Consider the following 16,266-nt stretch of genomic DNA (forward strand, 5'->3'; position numbering starts at 1 on the left):
AATCTTAAGATGCACATACCACATTCTTTGGACATTGCTGTCCAAATTATTTTATTTGCCTGATCTATAGATGAAGTCATGTATGTGATATGTTTACAGCATAGTCATCGTTCTGCCTTGTCTCAGAATTACGTGTCACATTATTAGCTGGCATTGGAAGTAATTATAGATTGTTTGCATAACTACATTTAGGCACCTTCTATTTTTTTCCTGTCTAGAAAAAACCCCAATGTATTGCTTAGCAGTCTTGTTTAAAGTTTTATTTCTTTGTCCATGAGGGTAATGTTTTCATCATGGAAGCTCTTATGGACTTCAATGGGATCACTGTGTATGCAACTGAAGGACGAAATCATAATGAAACTTATGGGTTGATTATAATTTTACACCCAGATGCTTTGTCAGGATACTGCTTCCATTGGGCATTTGTATTCTGCATGTAAAGCTAAAAGTCAGTCATAGGTGGAATGAAGTTTTCAAAAGCTAATTAGGAAACTAGATGTGTAGCACAGTTCCTGCTAAGGTGCGCGCCTGCGCAGCTGTGCATAAAAAAATCCTCCACTCACCCACCTCCTTTGTAGAGCTGCACAGCAGCACTCACTTTCCTACCGGATGGTGAGTGGTGCGGTGGGTTCCTGCTCTGGTGCATGGCAGACAGCTGCCTTGGTGTGCTGCAGCTGGAGCCAGGGCTGCAGCGAGGCTATTCCTATTGGGGTGGCCTCACTGTGGCCCCAGTTCCAGCTCTGGCAGCCGCTATGCAGCCTGGCTGGTGGGGCCACATGGAGGGCGGCTGCTCTGGTGGCTGGACCAGGGCACATGGAGGGCGGCTGCTTTGGGGGCCGGGCTGGGGCATGTAGAGGGTGGCTGCTCCAGAGGCATTGTGTAGGCTGCTTCATTACCTAACAAGACAGGCTACATTGCTGGGTAGTTCTTAGCCCCTCTGAAATGCAGAGGAGCAGGGGAAAGCAGGGAGGACCACAGCAAAACCCCACAAAAGGAGGCGCACAAGTGTAGAGGAGAGGGCATGAGAAAGGAGGAGGAGCAGGAAGAGTGGCACGCAGAAGATGAGAGCAGTGCAGAAAAAGGGGGCTGCAAATGTAAGGTGCAAAGCATCAAGCTGAGGCACTGTGGGGAGACCAGAGAGAGCGTAAGACGGAGGTGTGTGAAAGGTTGCTGGAAGGGATCTGATTTATTGAGGCAGTAGGCAGAAATTGGAAAGACTGTCTGAGTCTTACATTTACTTAATTTCTTTAACCCTGGTGAAACCAGAGGTGGTCACAAATGTCTCCATTTTACTTCTGCAAGTGCTTCACAAATAGAGAGAGTCCAAAGAGAAAAGTGCCTTTATGTACTGTGTGAAGAAGGTAATACTGGACACCATGTCATGGCCTGACTTGAGGTGGAGGGACAACAGTTAGCAGCTGTAGGCACAGTGATTTAGACAACAAATGGAATACCACATTTTTAGCCAGGGGCGGATGAGAGCTTTGTGGGGCCCAGGGCAGCATAATTTCCAGGGCTTCCCTTTGGAGAAAAAATAGAAAAAAGGCATCAAATGCGCAAATTGAAGGCTATTTTCATATTAAATGTGAATTTGGTATATTTGATAGAAAAACTTAATTTAGTTGGATCATTTTTATTTTAATTATAAGTCATTCTTAAACAAAATTCTGCATTAATAATTAAAAATTTTCATTTGTATTTAAGTCTCCTCTCCCGCCTGCCTCATTCTCTCTTTTTCTCCTCCTCCTCCTGCCTCACTCTCTCCTTCTCTTCTCCTCCTGCCTCACTCTCTCTTTCTCTTTTCCTTAGTCCTCCCTCTCCTGCCTCTCACTCACAGAGCCCAAATGGCCGTTTGGGCCCTGCGCAGCGTCCCGGCTGAGAGGCAAGGAACTCAACCAAGCACCATGGCGGGAGGCGAAGGGGGGCGGGGCAGCAATGTACAAGGCCAGGGGGTGGGACCTGGAGCCTCTGTCATGCCCTTCACCTCCCGTCCCCTGGCTGTGTACATCACCGCCCCGCTCCCCTTCGCCTCCCGCCGTGGCACTCGGCTGAGTTCTGCGCCCTGCCCTATATCCGCCGCTGTTTCTAGCTTCCACTGGCAAGTTACAGGGTTTTTTACTCATGCAATTCCTGCTGAAGGTATAAGTATGGCTCATTCAGTATGTTGAACATTTTGCTAATGATCATTAGGGGAAGTTGTCATGAGGCTCAGAGGCTGATCTGGGAGTATGGCCAGGTATGAAAGGGCAGTATAGAAGAGCAGGAGAAGCAGGGCTTGGCCGAGCAAGCACTGGAAAAAAGTGCTGCAACCCTTTAATCAAGTATAACAGCATGTCATACATACAGGGCTAACTGATAAGATTTTCTAGAGAATATTTCTCAATATCCTTCTGATTAAAATTTTAGATAGAAATAAAAAAGTTATTTTCTGTTTGACAGTTTCTTGACAAGTGAATGGAAAATGAACTATTAGCACAGGCAATAACAATAGAGAATACTAGTACTCTAAATTCAGTTAACTGGTAAACTAAAAATCAGTTACAAATACAATATATACACTTTGAAAGTTAAATGGTGCAAGACTGTCATCACTGAGACACTCTCCTGGGATAGGGTAGTTAGAATTTGCAGGGTGTGCCGACTGAACCGTAGCAGTGCTTTGATTGAATGCAGAGGCAGCGCAAGGCTCTCATGGTCAATGTTGTGTGCAATGAACATGCAACTCACTTCACGTGTCCTTGCTTTACATATTTGTCACTTTAGTAATATCGGTAGGAAATAGCCTCCATGGATGGAAACCAGCAGAATCTGACAATCCTGGTCAGTGGCAATGGTAAACAAAATGTCTCATGCTGTAGTAAGTTGAGGGTAAAGGACCTTTCAGGAACCCATTGGGACGACCCCGAATCCTGACTGATGACATGGTCCACATATAGAACCCTGCTGGACCGCAGGCTACCCACCACTGGACTAGCAATGCCCCACTGGGCCTAGCTACATTTTGAAAATGTAGTTAATTTTATTAGCTAGATGGCAATATTTTTGAATTGTTAGAGTAACACTAAATAGATTTTTTGACCCATTAGCACAAACAATTACAACTAAGCACAAGAATCACTAATCAGTATCTGGGTACATTGCTATTTGTCTCAGCAGAAGTGGTACTTCACAAAGTACAGATTTGCAACTGTCATAACCAGAAAGTAGCAGGCATTAGGAGCAGTAACTGAAAACTTGAAACTGAAATTTTTATTTGCAAGAAATATTAATAGTATCAAAGTTCAATCAGTTGTAGGAGATTAAGTCATTAATGAGAGTTAGAGTATTAAGTTCTAGGAGGTAACAATGTATGTTTTCGTTTGTGGCCGGTCAGGTTCTGCCAACCTTGAGAACAGCAGCAGTTGCTCTTTTCCAAGGAAAATATTCCTGCCACCATTTATTACTGGTGTTGTGTAGCAGTGCAACACAGGTCTTTAAGAAAAACAGCTTATTGTACAGACTTTGCAGGTATGTATGGTGGGGTGATGCCTTTTTTACCTTATGTGTAATTGATGGCATGATACAGTACATTGGCACTTAGGGTCCATCATAATAGTAAGGATGCTTGGGTGAAAGTTCTGATTTAGTAGTTTTTTGTATTCTTTGTGACTGGGAAAGGGCTGTTTTAGAATTCTTTCTTTTTAAATGATCATTTTTAAATGATATTTGTTAGTAATTGGGTAACTGGTGGGTGCCGCAGTGGCACACACCCGAACAAGAGCACGTGACCTCAACATTGGTGCACAAGACAAAACTCACTCCATTCCTAGATGGAAAATCTTAGAGGGAACACTGGTGTGTAGGGTGAGTTAATTAACTGCAAGGGACACTGTTTTTAAATAAGGAATTTTTTTCAGAGCAGTGTGGTATATATAGAAAGTGATTGGGTTAAATAATTTAGTAAAATTTTTTAACCAATCCCCTGGGAAAAATGTGTATGTATTACAGTAATTTTCAGATAACATATGTAAAATTTTATGTAAAATTAATGAAAAATAAGCTAAAATTAATAAGACAACAAAAGGCAGTTAAATAAATAGATGCACAAACCTTCCGAATGATTGATAGTTGCATCAACTAATTTACATTTTTCATTGCATTTTCTCTGTGACTGGACATCAGAAGCCAAATGACATTCTATGCAGCTCCTGTGAAAAATAATTGAAAATCTCATCAATCTCTCTCTATTCCAAGCACAAATGTACAGGGGAATATATATGCTGTCTTTTTAAAAAGAAGCCAACAAAAGGTCTTGTGCTATAGATACAGTAGTTCTCAGAAATGTGATATGTATTGCCTCAAGAAAACCCTGAATAAAGGTACTGTCGTTCTCTCTTGCCCTCTTTCTAAGTTCTTGTTAATCACCAGACAGAACCCCAGGCAACATTATTCATGTAGTCTGCTAAAGAAATGGGGTTACTCATACATACCATTCATTTTAAAGATAAAGGTTCTAACTTAAGCTTACACTAAATAATAGTCAGGAGAATGTCTAAATGGACTAATATTTTATATAGACTTCAATGTGAGCAGGATGAGAAACTAATATAGATCTCCCCATGTTTAAAATCTCTTAATGTGTTATATTTACCAAGGGACTAAAAAATATGTGCAAATGCCTTAACAGATGTCTCTCAAATATGATTCGCTTGTCTCACGAGCTACTAACTTAATTGAGTGAATGCAAGTTAATTGGCAAAGTAACTTCAAAATATTTGATTCACATGTACAATGATTGGAATATTTAAAAACAAACTGAGGGCCCGATCCAACTATCACAGAAATCAATAGAAATTCTACCAGTGATTCAGTGGGAGCTGGAGCTGCTAGTGGAATAAAGAAAATACATAAATGAAGTGTGCATAAAACAAGCGGTTACAAAATATACTTCTAGGTTTAAAGCATTAACTGGATTCAGGGGCTAAGACTCTGAGAAAAACAACTCTGTAGGACTGACTATCTGCATTGAATTACATACCTCCATGAGAATAATGTGGAGGTTACTGCAATGGTTTTCATGAGATGGGGTGACCTTATCACTCACAAGTGAAGCAGTGAAAAGAATACATGAGTGGGTAATGGGATAGTCCTTATCAAATGTAGATACATTCAGTGTTGTTGGTGTTTTTGTTATATTTACCATGTTTTTCAAAGCACTGCTCTCACTTTCTCAGCTCCCTAGCTGTGTCTCAGTCCCCTCTGACCTCATCTCTTAACTTAGCCATGTCTTCCACATTTTCTCTCTTTTGGCTTTTCCAACCATAGGTTGCAGTTGCCATGGCAGTGACAGAGAAAGAGGAGAGAGGGAAAAGGTCTGACAAATGAATGATGTGGAATATATTTTTAATATGCTATCTCAATACCCATGAGATAACTACATTTCTCCTAAGAGTCTGCCAAATAAGAATATAATTAGATCAATACATTTTCAGCATAATGTACTCAAGAACTATGATTACTCAAAATATTATGTACTTAGCCTATGCATCTGAGTCTTGAACAAACTTTATTGACCTTTATGGACCAGATCCCTTAGTTGTACAGAGCCATGGTGGTATGTAACACATCATGGAACCAGTTCCTTTCTCATTAACAATCATATATTGAGAATAAGACAATGGAATGCCAAAGGAATAAACACAGTGTGAGAGAAGAAGCAGGCCTCAGGTATAAACCAATGTAAGTTGCAGATGTGCAATACTTTAATTTTACTTGCACTAATTCAGCACTCTGCGAACGTGTATATGAACTTCACACTAATTCAGTATTCTATGGAGATCAATTCAAGCACCCTGTCTAATTGAGCAGTTGTGCCTATTTATATGAGATCTAAATTTAGCCTTCGTAGATCTGGAGCTACAGCAGGCATACAATGTGTGTATTTCAAGGGTTTGTTTTTCTAACCACTTTTTAAGTGCCTTTATTTTTATATATTTCAATAAAGGCAAAATCAGTCCCTCTTTGCCACTTACAGTCAGTCTCAGATTAGCTTATACCTGATGCATAACGTACATGACTGTTTTTATCTCCACTGAACCCACCCAGGCACTCCTATGACAGCTGCACCTGTTTAATTCACACTGCCTCTAGCTGAATTTGGTATTTGAGTTGCTATACATATGTAAATTTAGTGTAGCTTCTGAGAGTAGTAGAACTTGGCTGTATGAATCCATAGACATAAATAAATTAACACAGTCATGTTGCAAACTTTATTATATGTTCCTTCCTGTGGTGTTGTTCTTCAGTTCCATGAACAGATGTCAGTATTGCTCAGCTGAATTCATTGTTGGGTTTGTTTGTATAAGCAAGTGGCAGAAGTAAAAATGTGCCAGCTGAACCTCAGGGAAGTATTTTCCCTGAAGTTCATTTTGAGATCTATCTGAGAAATGTTTGCTTTCTGCATTATGAGGAGACTGCCCAGAAGTAGCAGAGAAGTCCTTAGGTTCTGAGATCAACACTCAGGAAAAATATGGTGGGACTAGTGCCCCAGATCTATTACAATACTGTACAAATCTGAATGAAGCGGAGAATACAAACATAGTAAAAACAGCACCTTACCGTTTGGAACTACATGGATCACCACATGTAGGGCATCTTTCACATGTGCTACCCGAGACCCCGGGATTTGTGCAAACACATGTTCCACAAATACATTCACCTCTTCCACTGCACAGCATTCCGTCCTCAGAAACACAGGCGCTAACATCAGTTGTGCAGTTACAGTATTCACCAGTCCATCCCTTGTGGCATACACATTCACCACAGTCACAGTCACCATTACCTGGAAAAGTAATGGTTATACTGCCAGATTAGTGGTATCATTTAAAAGTGACAGAAGAAGTCATTACAAGCATTCTATTTCAGAATGCACATTTTTACTTCTACCAGCACCTCTCATTAAAAAAACAAAAAACAAAAAACTCCACCCTTTTCAATGTATAGTTAAATGTAAAGTCCATATTCACATTTCACTTAAACCAGTGCAACTTTATTCACCTCAATGGCATCACTGCAGGCATATGTGCTTGGGAGATAAGACTTTATCCTCACAGGCCCAACTGTCCTTTCTCTGACACTGGATTAACTTCAGTCTCTCTGATTCACTACTGTGCTACTCCAGATTGATGCTATTCCCTTTATTTGTAATGGATTTACTCTGGATTTATAACACCATAGCAGACAGAATTCAACCCACAATAAGAATATAAATATGAAAGATCTGATTTTATTTCACTGACTCTGGTGTAAATCAGGAGCAATTCCACTTATATCGGTGATGTTACTGGTATAAAAGCAGTGAGAGATCTGACCCCAGCTGAAAGTGATTAAATACAGAGGGCATACTTGGACAAACATCAAGCAGAGAAAGTGTACGGTTTTGGGGACAGATCTGGAAATGACAAAATGACACACACCATGGAGTAGCCAAGTGGCTGGTGGTTAAGGTATTCACATGGAACTGGGAGACACAGAGACTTGCTGCTATTGCCTCCTGATTAAGGTACTCAACTGGAATGCAGGTGAGCAACAAGGTTGGACTCCCATATCCCAGGTCAGTGACTTAACCATTGGGCTAGGGAGTATTCTGGAGTGTGAAGCTATCTCTTGCTGTCATTTTTTCCCAGAAATGTTTGAAAGGTCCTGGTTTCATGCCAAAGTGGAATGAAATGTCAAAACCCAGACATTTTTGCAAAGCAGAATTCTTGTGTTCCAGCCAATCCTTATAACGCAGGTATTTGCAAATTGCAAATCTGGGACTATACTTATAATGAAGGTTACATCTACACCAAAAGTTATAATATAGATTTTAACAATAGTTTTAGAGGGACATACCTCCACATTGCAATCCCTTAAACCTCACACAAGAGAAATTGTCACATTCACAGTATGGCCCATAAATACTTCCATGCACGGAGAAATGGCAAATACATTGCCCACAGTAACAATCGCCTCGCCCACTGCAGGAGCTCTGCTCTGGAGACCCTTTACAGGAATTTGTGCTCAGGGAATTTTCATTACATTCACAGTAAGGACCCATGTAGCCAGGGTTGCAGGCACACACTCCACACTCAAAAGAGCCATTTCCTTTACTGCATTTAGAACTGTTCATCTCAGCCTCCTTCTGACAGTTACAGCTGCATTCCAGCTGAATATCAATTTCCAGGGCATCACTCAGGCCCATAGGCTTTACTACAATTTGCCTTTGCCTTTTCTCACAGGTAGGTAGGCTCACTGTCATGTTGAAAGAGACCTAGAAAAGAAAATATATTAACTAGTCCTGGTGGCAACATACAAAATGCAAAGAATACTCTGGAAATATAATGCTCAGCAAAGAAGAAAGAATTTATTATCTATTGCCTAATAACTCTCAATTTGTTTAGAAGAGATTTACTAAATAAAGGAAGCAAGATTCCTGTTGTGATGTTCTAAAAAAATCTCTCCATTTTACAGGCGTGAATGTCTCTTGAGAATCTGTTGTCTACTTACTGTGTCTCCCACTTTTATATGGGAACACTTCCTCTGGTGTGGAAAAATGGTACCATTGTTACATATTGCGGTGAAAGAGAGATTGACTCCTTCTGTGTCTCCTAACACCTCCAGCTCCACTTCAGATCGCAGCTCCTTAAAGAAAAGGAACACGATGGATGGGAATGGTTGCTAATAATGCACATTTTTGTGATGTATATTGGAAATAACCTTTTCTACACAGTAATGAATTCAGAATTTTGATACTCTTATGTACCTGCTTCTGTCTTGCAAGGAACACTGAAAATGAACAAAGGAAGAAAGTGCAGACAGCATTGGTCTTTAGGCTAAAATCAACTGCTGTATCAGCTGAATTTCTGATACCAGAGCAATTATATGCTGCACTTGTAAGGGAATGGTCTTATTTCTCTAATAAGTCTCCTTTCATTTCTCAGCACTCTTCTCTTTTTCTGTAGGCTTTAATTTAGCTTGGCCTTCCTTATTGAGGAATGACTCTGATCACATTGCTAGCACTGTAGCTTTCCTTGTTTAGCATGTAACCTTACAGGGTTTCTCAGACATGACACCCTCGACTTCAGATTTGTCTGAGAATGGCCTTAGTAAAAGACTCCAGCTTTTAGCCCTATTTTTCCAGTGCCAGAGTGGCCATAATTCTCTGGCTCTGGCTTACTCCACTGTGGAAATCCTAAGTCTCTTCTTCTTCCTGCTTTCCTCTGTTTCCCAGATGGAAACTCTTTCAGTTCCTGAGCTTTTGCTTGGATTTCAAAATGGATTCAGTAATGCCAGAAATCATGCTGTTACTGCTTAAGGGAGAGAGACTTTTTATGTTGCTCCCTGCACTCCCTCACACTCTGCTTTTTGGGTTTCATTCTTAAATGGTTTTGTATTACACTTTTGACAATACATTGAGAATTGATGCAAAGCTCACTGAAGACTGGGGTGAGATGGGCTCCTGTGGATTGTAATGGGCTTACAAATTCAATCAATAGCGTACATCAACCAAAACTGAGATTGTAACCCTTTTGATGAGAAATGTTCATAACTGATTAGTAGATTTAGGAACACAAGTCCCACTGACTTGCAGTGGAATTTGAGTTAAGGACCTTAGGTGCTTTTGAAAATATCTATTTCTTAATTTCCCTGGCTTCAGAGGCGCAGCCGAGTTAGTCTGTAACAGGAAAAATTTTAAAAACAACAACAGACTAGTAGCACCTTAAAGACTAACAAAACATGTACATGGTATCATGAGCTTTCATGGGCACAACCCACTTCTTCAGATGAATGGAGCGTTAGAAGTCCAGATCCAAGAATAAATAAAGGAAGGAGTGAGGGGGGATTAAAGGGGAAAAAAGGAGGGGAGGAAGAAGAAAGAGAGACAGTGAGTAGATAAGCTACAGAGGAGTAGCCAAGTTAGTCTATAATAGGAAAAACTTAAACAATAAATAGTCTAGTACAAGGGTGGCCAATCTGAGGCTTGCAAGCCGAAAAAAATTGCTGTTCCTGATAGAAGCGGAATGGAACCCAGAACCACTCAGGTCAGCCATTCTCATGGCCTGTGCCGTTCCATTCATGGCCCCCAGTGCACTGCGTCATATCCTGCACGTGCAGGCTGGGTTCCACACAGCATCCCAGCCTGCACATGCTAGCAGCCGGCAGCTGAGCGCAGGGAGCGGCTCCGGCAGCAGCTCTGGGACCTGAGCATAAGTTTGGGGGGAGAGGGGAGATGCCTGGCTCTGGAGGAGGAGAAGGGTATCGGGGGGGGGGTGTGCATGGCATCCTGGATGTGGCACAGCGGCACTGGCTCTGGGACCCAAGCATAAAGTTGGGGGGGGAGGGGAATTGGCTTACAGCAGGGAGGGGAGGTGTCTCGCTCTGGGGAAGGGAAGGAAAGGGGGATTGGGTTGTGCACAGCATCCCAGCCAGCTCATGCTCAAAGCCCAAACTCCTGCACCCTTACAGCCACAAGCCTGCGACTTGCTCAGCACCCAACCTTCCACCTGACCCCAACACTCTCCAGCCTGGAGTCCACTCCCTGAGCCAGTATCCTCTTCTCTACTTCCTCCTGCACCCAAATTCCCTCCCAGAGCTTGCACCTCTCACCCCCTTCCCAGTGCAAAGTTGTTGAGCCAACCAAAACAAAAACAAAACAAAATAAAACAAAAAAACAACCAAACAAAAGAAAACCCAGGGAAAAGTTGTTAACAAAACAAAAACAAAAAAGCAGCCATGGGACAATGTACCAGCACCTATTGTACCTCAGCGCAGGGTTGTTGTTTTTTTTTCTTTGGCTCAACAACTTTGCCCTGGATCTTCACTGTGTCTCCACTGCTATTGTGGCCCTTTGTCTGGAATGGGTTGGCCATCCCTGGTCTAGTAGCAAGGTTTGTTTGGTATGAACAAGGACATCAGTTGGCTCTCACATTACCTTCCACATCCTATGACTTAACCTACCAACCAAACTATGGAGGTGCTAATAGTTCTTATCAGCCTCTTGTAACTAGTTAGTCTTTAAGGTGGTACTAGAATATTTGTTGTTTTTAAAATTTTTCCTGTTAGGGTGTGTCTAAACTACATGGCTCCGTCGATGGAGCCATGTAGATCTTGCTGATCGGCAGAGGGAAATGAACCCGCAATTTAAATAATCGCGGCTTCATTTAAATTTAAATGGCTGCCACGCTGAGCCAACAAACAGCTGATCAGCTGTTTGTCGGCTCAGCGCGCTAGTCTAGACGCTCCCGCGCCAACCTGAAAGCTCTTTATCAACCTCCCCATTATGCCTCGTAGGATGAGGTTTACCGGGGAGGTCGATAAAGGGCTTTCATGTCGACAGGGGAGCGTCCAGACTGCCCCGATCTGCCGACAAACAGCTGATAGGCAGAGCAGGGCAGCCATTTAAATTTAAATGAAGCCGCGATTATTTAAATCGTGGCTTCATTTCCCTTTGCCGAACAAACAAATCTACATGGCTCCATCAATGGAGCCATGTAGTCTAGACGTTCCCTTACAGACTAACTTGGCTACCCCTCAGTAGCTTATCTACTCACTGCCTCTCTTTCTTCTTCCTCCCCTTATTTTTTCCCCTTCTCTCACCCTCCCCCCCACTTCTCTTATTTATTCTTGGATCTGGACTTCCAACACTCCTATCATCTGAAGAAGTGGGTTGTGCCCACGAAAGCTAATGATACCATCTACATGTTTTGTTAGACGTTACGGTGCTACTAAACTATTTGTTGTTTTTAATTTCCCTGCACACTCTCCAGTTAGTCATCCTAATAAATAGGACCACTCTCTTAAGTGATGGTTTGCAAGACTAGGTAGAATGGGCATTAGCTGAACCTTGGAGTCGAATATGTATAAATCTGCAGAGCTAACATTTTGTTCTCATTTGCATTGGCTTTGGATTCTCTAGCACATCATTTGTTTATCTGCTTCACTTTAATTGTGCTTTGCCATCTGAGAAACCTCACTGATGTATTGTTTTATTAAGATAAAAAGGATAGTGGCATATTTGTTAAGCAAGATGTTCAATAGATTCGTTTAGCTCCAAATCTACTCTCCAGCACCCAGCTTAAGCAACAAGGCTGTACAGCGAGGGTCAATTGCGGGAGCTGACTCAGAAGCAATCTCTCCCTCCTCCCTGCTGTGTATTGCTTTACATCTCCCTCTGAAGCAGGAAGATTGGCACATCCTCCAGCTCTGCTGTTCCCCAGCTTTCTCAGATGCTTGCTGTTTGGAAGCACAAAGGAACCTCCTTAGAAAGTGTTACTTCGGCGGGCAGGGTCTGTGTGACCTATACATGGCACCTCCTGCTCCTTCTCTCCATGTAGTGGAACTATATAGTTTCTGCTGCCAGCAGGGTCTTCTGTCCTCATAGAGCAGGGATGGACAATAATTTGTGAAGGAGGGCCGCTTCATGAATTTCAGAAGAGGTTGCAGGCCACCCCAGAAGGGGCAGTGTGTTGGGCAGAAGGGGTGGGGACTTCACATGCTCCCCTGTCCACAGATCCTGAATGGTACAGGGCTGTTTTGAATAGCTGGTGGTTCCCTCTGGTGCTGTGCACCCCTGGCAGGGGAGAGGAGACTTTGCACGCTCCCCCATCCCCAGGACTTGATTGGCCAGGGGGTGGGGGAGTGACAGAGCAGCCATGGGTTGGATCAAAGGGCTTGGCAGGCCAGATCCAGCCCACAGAGGCTGTCTTGCCCACCCCTGGATACAGGGTCTGGGAGGGGGTTGTAACCTGGGGCAGGAGTGCAGGAGAGGGTGCAGGGATTTGAGCTGTGACCAAGGATAATGGAATGCAGTGCGAGGTCTGGAAGGGGGTGCAGTGTCTGGGAAGATGTATGGGTGCTGGAGCAAGGGTGCAGAAGGTTTGGGTTACATGGGGTAGGGATATAGAAGGGGGATAGAAGGTTGAGGGAGGTCCTGGGGTGCCAGTAGCAGGCTTTGGCTGGGAGACCTTATCTGGGTGGCTCCCAGCCAGCAACCCAGAAGGTTTCTGAATTACGGTCCCTGCCTTCCATGTGCTGAAAACACTGAGCTGGAGGGGGGGGGGGGGGGGTTGAGACGGGAAGGGGGCACTTCACATTCTGCCTGTCTTGCAAACGGGTAGCTGCTATTGGCCGGATTCCGGCCAATGGGAGCGACTGGGGGTGGGAGCAATGTGAGAACCCTCTGTCCCCTCCCCCAGGTTTTCAGCATTCACAGAAGCACATGGCCCTGCAGCCAGCTTTACTGAGTGCAGAGCAGGAGCAGGGCAGCAGAGAATTGGCTGCGGCTCTCACAGGCTGGATCTGCTGGCTTGGTGGGCCGGATCCAGCCCAGAGATGATATTTTGCCCAGCCCTGCCATAGAAGGGGACGGGGATTTACCTCTTAGTGCAAGTTACATTATTGCCAACTCTAAGCATTCAAAAATTAAAAGCCCCAGAAAATCATGAGATTTGCTTAAAATCATGAGAATTATAGATAATAAATATTGTGTTCTTTTGATTTGCTATCTGGTGCAGGGATGTTTGATCACATTGATCAAGTGTTTCTCTGTAGCCATGAAATCAAGAAAATTCATTTAAAAAAAACCATCCCAAAAACCAAAAGCAGAGATTCTCACACAGTAACTGATTCCAGCAGCTGGGGTTCTAACAAAAGCATCAGCTACTATGAGACTGATGCTAAAATAAGGAAGGTTAGCAATGCAGACCCTATGAGATGTACCACACAATAGTCTGGTTGTCAACTCCTCACTCCATCAGCTGCACTGCAAAATTATTTAAAAGTGAAATTGTAACTGAGAGTACAAATTAAATGCTATTATGCATAAGCCCATAATCTTTTTGGTTAGATGAATGGGATAGAATAGATCTTTATCACCACATCTCCAGTTTCTTTTTGAGAGATTTTTTAAATTAAAATAGGTATTATCTTCACCTGAAAATGAATGGCAATCTGGATTCAAAGGCCACCCTGTTTTCACCTCCATGACTTCAAGACTCAAATCTACTGGGTTGCATGAATATAACTAGGAGCAGAACCTGGTTCCCAAGTGCAGTGAGCATTAAAACATAGCTGCGCTTTTAACTCAAAGAATTCCTGAACGAAACAGTCATCAGGGGTGTTAACAAACTTGAGCCCTTGCCAGCAGCTCCTCTGATTAAAACCAGTGCTTGATCTGTTTAAAATATTATTCCTTCAATCTTAATTACTCTGTAAACCAAAAGGAAATCGATTGCTGGAGAGAATGGAATTCTTTGTGTTTTTAAGAATGCTGGAATAACATGGGAACCAGCAGGCTTGATTTCAGATATAATGGAACGTGAATGAGTGCTTTGACACTACAAAGCTCATACAGAATTTAACCTTTATCAGAGCAGGCAGTGACTTGCTTACTGGAGACCATGAATCATACTGAAGGAAGAGGGGAAACATGAGAACATTTTACAACAAATATTTTGGCAGCTCATAGTTTCCTAATTTGCTTATTCCCACTGAAGATTTTAGAAGCCAATACATGTGTGAGAGAGATATTATTAATAACTTGCATTTCTTATAGTGTGTTTCATAAAAGAACCTACAGCTGGGAGCCCTGTGGCATGGCTGGGAACTCCAAGGCAAGCGGGGGCCTGTGGCGCAGCTGGGAACCCTGTGGCAGGAGAGGCCAGTGTCTGGCAGGCAAGCCGAGCCAGGGCCAGCAGCATAGTCTGCTGGAGGCAGAAGGCCAAGGGCCAGAAGTGAAGCTGGCAGTGTGGAGAGATGGCGGGCTGGTGGGCCAGTGGTGGGGGGACCTCCCCTGGTCTGGCAAATTCCCTCATTTGAGACCAGTCAGGTCCCGAGGGTGTTGGACCAGAGAGGCCAAACTTGTAATAGTTTGTAATTAAAAAAAAGTGAAGTAATGGGGAAAACCCCCAAACAAACAGGGACTACCAGCCTCAGCATATTCCTGTAAATATACCTAGAGAGATTCCTTTGCCTTCAAAGAGCAGGGAAGCCAGGATCTATTTTTAAATGAGGTTCTGAAAGGCAGAATCATGTTTATGTCCTGTTTGCATTTCCCTGCATAATCACATTCAAATCTTTTCCTGTCTGTATCTTATTATTTAAAAACATGAGAACCACCACCACAGAGAATAGCGTTCTTAGTGCATTGCTTTCCAATATTACTGAAAAGCAGTGTGATGCTTATGCTCAGATAACATTTGAACTTGTGTGTTCTTTCTTTCAGGAACAACAGAAAGTTTCTGTATTGCTGAGCATCTGTGCACAACTGATGTGGTTATTGTAAACAATGCAGAAACAAAACCAAAGGCATTTATTTTCACCAAATCATAATTTAATATCTGAGAACAGCAAACATGCAAAAAAGAGAAGTATGGTATAAACATACCTTATATGCATCAATAATCAACTGGAGAATATTTCCAGAATCTTTCTGAAGTTGTCCAACAGTAGCTCCAGGAATAAGTTTAGCATAATTCTGAAAAGAGTAAGTATAAACTATAGACTTGAGCTGTGAACAATAACTTGAAAGCATAATTTGGCAATGGGTGATATAGTCAATCTTGCTGTCAACCGCCCTCCTCCACAACCTATAACTACCAATCTAAAGAATTATGATTACATTTTTCAAGAGCATTTAAGTAACTCTAGAGCAAGCACAAGTACCGTTGAAAGTCAATGGAGGCACAAAAGTCACTTAGGAGTTTTTGAAAAATCTGACCCGTCAATGTTCTTCAATTAACTGAAAATATACTCTCAACAGTCCTATTTGTTTTTAGTAAGAAATAATCAGAGCCTGATTCTGCTGCTCTTACTACCATTGTAATGTTGTTTCCCTAAGTCCTATATGCATTGGCTTAAGAAACTTTACTTTTCTGAAATGGGTACATGTTAACTGGCATATAGTTCATGGTGCACAAGAACTCAGCAGTGAAGATGCCATAAGACCTAAATGAGATCGGTGAGCTTGGAACATGAGCTCAGAACTATTTTGCTGCTGTTTCATTACTGGAAAAGAAATACCACAAATGTTTATCAATTGTTAGTTACACTTCAGGACGAATTGTCTACCTAGAACCATGATTATATGCTGGGTTCGTATTAAAAAATTGTGGTCGTTTAATGTCCAGGCTCCCCTTAGTGCTCTAATTGTAGCAAGACACTCAATAGCTTGTTGTTAGAACTAGTAGCTAATATTAATCCCATCTGGTGGTTACTACAGTGCATTTAGGTCTTGAACCAATGCCTACT

General features: G+C 42.5%; 1 protein-coding gene across 3 annotated transcripts in view; it reads right to left on the minus strand.

Annotated features, from left to right (window-relative positions):
• The window catches only part of ITGB6 (integrin subunit beta 6), a 93,287-nt gene that overhangs the window by 21,972 nt on the left and 55,049 nt on the right, over nucleotides 1–16,266 (minus strand). For all 3 annotated transcript variants that reach the window (XM_014574716.3, XM_014574719.3, XM_006111648.4), the window contains 5 exons: nucleotides 15,404–15,493; nucleotides 8,527–8,661; nucleotides 7,873–8,290; nucleotides 6,598–6,820; nucleotides 4,090–4,187 (listed from right to left, as the gene is read on the minus strand). In XM_014574716.3, the coding sequence (XP_014430202.2) occupies nucleotides 4,090–4,187; nucleotides 6,598–6,820; nucleotides 7,873–8,290; nucleotides 8,527–8,661; nucleotides 15,404–15,493 (964 nt within the window). The remainder of the gene's footprint in view (nucleotides 1–4,089; nucleotides 4,188–6,597; nucleotides 6,821–7,872; nucleotides 8,291–8,526; nucleotides 8,662–15,403; nucleotides 15,494–16,266) is intronic.

Source organism: Pelodiscus sinensis, chromosome 7 (genome assembly GCF_049634645.1).
Source record: "Pelodiscus sinensis isolate JC-2024 chromosome 7, ASM4963464v1, whole genome shotgun sequence".
In the NCBI taxonomy this organism is placed as follows: Eukaryota; Metazoa; Chordata; order Testudines; family Trionychidae; genus Pelodiscus; species Pelodiscus sinensis.